At 43.3% G+C, this 2871-nt stretch overlaps 1 protein-coding gene across 1 annotated transcript in view; it reads left to right on the top strand.

Moving 5' to 3' along the window:
• Positions 1-1744: 1744 nt before the first annotated feature.
• LOC102382988 (protoheme IX farnesyltransferase, mitochondrial-like) overlaps positions 1745-2871 on the top strand; it is a gene marked incomplete at its 3' end in the record, with an annotated part of 104057 nt that continues 102930 nt past the window's right edge. Inside the window, exon 1 of the mRNA XM_025214743.1 lies at positions 1745-1983. Within this exon, the coding sequence (XP_025070528.1) occupies positions 1768-1983 (216 nt within the window). The remainder of the gene's footprint in view (positions 1984-2871) is intronic.

The raw sequence follows: 2871 nt of genomic DNA, 5'->3' as shown, positions 1-2871 counted from the left end.
TGGTCTGGTCCTTGGGGAGGTCTCGGGGTGGGTCCAGCCCGTGTCGGGGTGAGGAGGCTCCTCTCTCCTTCTGACTTTTGAGACCCGCTTGAGACAGCTGCGGGAGGCGGCCGGATGGGCACGGCTCCTTTGCACCGAAGGAGTCGCAGAGCAAAACCTTGAACCCGCCTGTCCGCGCCTCGTTTACTTTTGCTTTTGCGCTTCCTTGACTTCCTTTTCTGTACATTGCTTTGCTTTGCTTTTTTGATGCGTGATCTTGCAATGACACGCGGCAGATTTACGTACGTGCGTCTCATTGAGGCAGTCCAGGAGTGTATCCGAGCTCCTCGGGTGCGGAAAGCGTGGGGTCAGGGCTTGAAGTGTGTCCGTGTTTTGGGGTAGGGATCCTGTTGGCTTGGTGGATAGCACACGGGGCTCTTGATCTAGATTATGGCCTTTGGAGGTTGCCCCCTGCACACGTTATTTTATGTGCCCATACAAAGAGAGAGATTTTTTTTTTCTGAGAGACTGGCTCGCAGAGCGGTGTGGTGCTGTGGAGGTGCCTTTCTTACCACTGCTTTCTAAAACAACCTCCGCTCCTCTGTTGCTGCAGTGCAGTTTTACTAAACTTACTTTCAGACAAAAGATTCCTGTTCACGTTGACAGGAGCCACGTGCAAGAGTTTTAGTAATATTCTCTATAGAAATTCTGTTTAGCGAGTAGCTCTGTTTTAAAGGATCAAAATGGGAATGGTGTTTTATTCATGTAATAAGTTATTGACTGCAGCAAAGACACCCATTAAAAATGTGCCTGGAACATGCCTGTCAATTGAATTGCCATGCACTCTGATAGCATTCATTTTAATAGTATTTCAAATACAGTACGCTTCTCTTCTATACACTTTCCCCTTTTATCTGCAGTGAGCTGGTACAATAATGTTTGGCTTAAAAATTGCAAAGCTTTGCTCAGGTTCCTGAATTCTTCACCTTTCCCCTTGTGCAGAAACATACACACTTTCCCAGATTCTCTTTGATGGTAACAAATATCCCATGAAAACCATGCATTTATAACAGATTACTTTAGTGTTTCGTTAAGAAAGGAACCTCAGTATTTGTAGAAAGACATGTGCAAGTCATAAATTTATGATAAATATTTTTCCCCCTAGTAACTTGTGATGATTTCCTGCTAAATGAATCATGAGGTCATGTATTCCCCTGGACCTGCATTTCTAGTCATTGGTCAGCAAAGCATTAGGACTGTTTTCGGCATGTGAAGCACGTACACCAGACTCATAAATGTTGTTTCATAGTTTTGCTTTCCTTATTCCTATGAGACCTTTTATAGCATGACTTTTAATACTGAATTCTCCCATTTTATGATGGTTTTATATCATCGATGAGACGCGTGATTCAATCAGGTTTTTAGGATATCAGTTACGCAGATCTGTAGTATAGTTGGCAAAAAGTCCTGTTGATATGAAAATTTATTTCGAGTGCTATTTTTATACATGCTTTAAACAAGTGAAGTGAAGTACTTGCTTTAAACAAATATTTCAGCTTCCTGGTAAGGTAAGTAAATTAGCAGCATTTGGAGGCTGTGGTAGAGGAAGAGGCTATAAGACTAAGGCTGTGGTAGAGGAAGAGGTTATAAGACTAATTCCAAGCAGCACTGGGAAGTAAAACACTCATCCCTTCCCTCCAGAACTTGAAAGCGTCCTGCAGTCTCACTCAGCATCTCTTTCAGTTAAATAGCTGTTTTGCTTAGCCCTCCTATAGAGTGTTGTGTGTTATGGGGCACAACAAGCATTGTATTGGGTTTGTTTCTCATCCATGCTGTGAAAAAGCAACTGGAGTCCAAATAGTGTTTCTTTTCTCTGTAGGCTTATTTGTTTGGCACCTTCAGAAAAGAGCGATGCAGCATATGCCGTGCAAGCTTATACAAATTTGCAGGCTAGCCAGTAAAAGATGGATTACATTTCAGCACTTTAGCTTCCTCAAACGAATGGTAAGTTAAGAGAATGGCATTATTCCATATTGAGTGTTTTGGGTTTTTTTCCCCCCTCATACAGAATTCAAATATTTGTAACTTAAGTTGTGGGTGTAACTTGCTTTCTGGGGTACTGTGTTCCATTCCAAAGATGGATCTTGAATCCTCCTTATCTAGTTTTGCCAACTTTTTAAAAGGCAAATTATAAAGCCAGGTTTACTGTTTGACTTCTTACATTTTGAATAGACAGAATCTTGGCAAAGAAAAGTATTTTTCATTTGAGTGTAAAACCACTGAGGTAGGTCCTAAGTTGATGAAAATAGCAGGTTAAATTCTTCTGTATCAGGTTAAGTTCTTCTATATTTTGTAAATAGGCAGTGCACTAGTCTCCAGTATCACAAAGGCTGAAGTTGTCCCTAACAACCCAGGAAACTACCTCTTCCCTGAACAGATATATCATGGATAGTGGTAATGCAAGATTCTCTTTAGTGTCCCTTTGGGTGCCTAACCCTGTGCTTCAGGAACAATTTCTATCCATAAGTTTATGGGTTAACTTCAGGTCTCTTCTCAAGTGTGTCTGCTATGATTGCAACAAAAGAACCAAATATTTTCAATTTTACTGATACTTTTTTGGCTACCAACCCAGTGGAAACAGATTGAGACCATTGCCAGTTTCATGCGCAAGCAAGGTTCCCTCTAAGGTGCGCATGTGCACGGCCCCGCACAACTTAAAGTATGTCCGCGCACAGCTTTTTCAAGGTCACGCACCAGGAGAGGCTGGGGTGGGAGTCTGGCGTGGGCTCCGCCGGCTCTGGGGAAGTGCTCCGCTCTCCTGCATCAGGGCTGGTGAGTGGAGCACTTCCCCGGAGCCCGCGCCAGCCCCCCGCCCCAGCCTCCATTCGTGGC

Source organism: Alligator sinensis, unplaced genomic scaffold (genome assembly GCF_000455745.1).
Source record: "Alligator sinensis unplaced genomic scaffold, ASM45574v1 scaffold1371_1, whole genome shotgun sequence".
Classification (NCBI taxonomy): Eukaryota; Metazoa; Chordata; order Crocodylia; family Alligatoridae; genus Alligator; species Alligator sinensis.
Note: the sequence above shows the minus strand (reverse complement) of the source record. Positions and strands in the feature narration are given on the sequence as shown.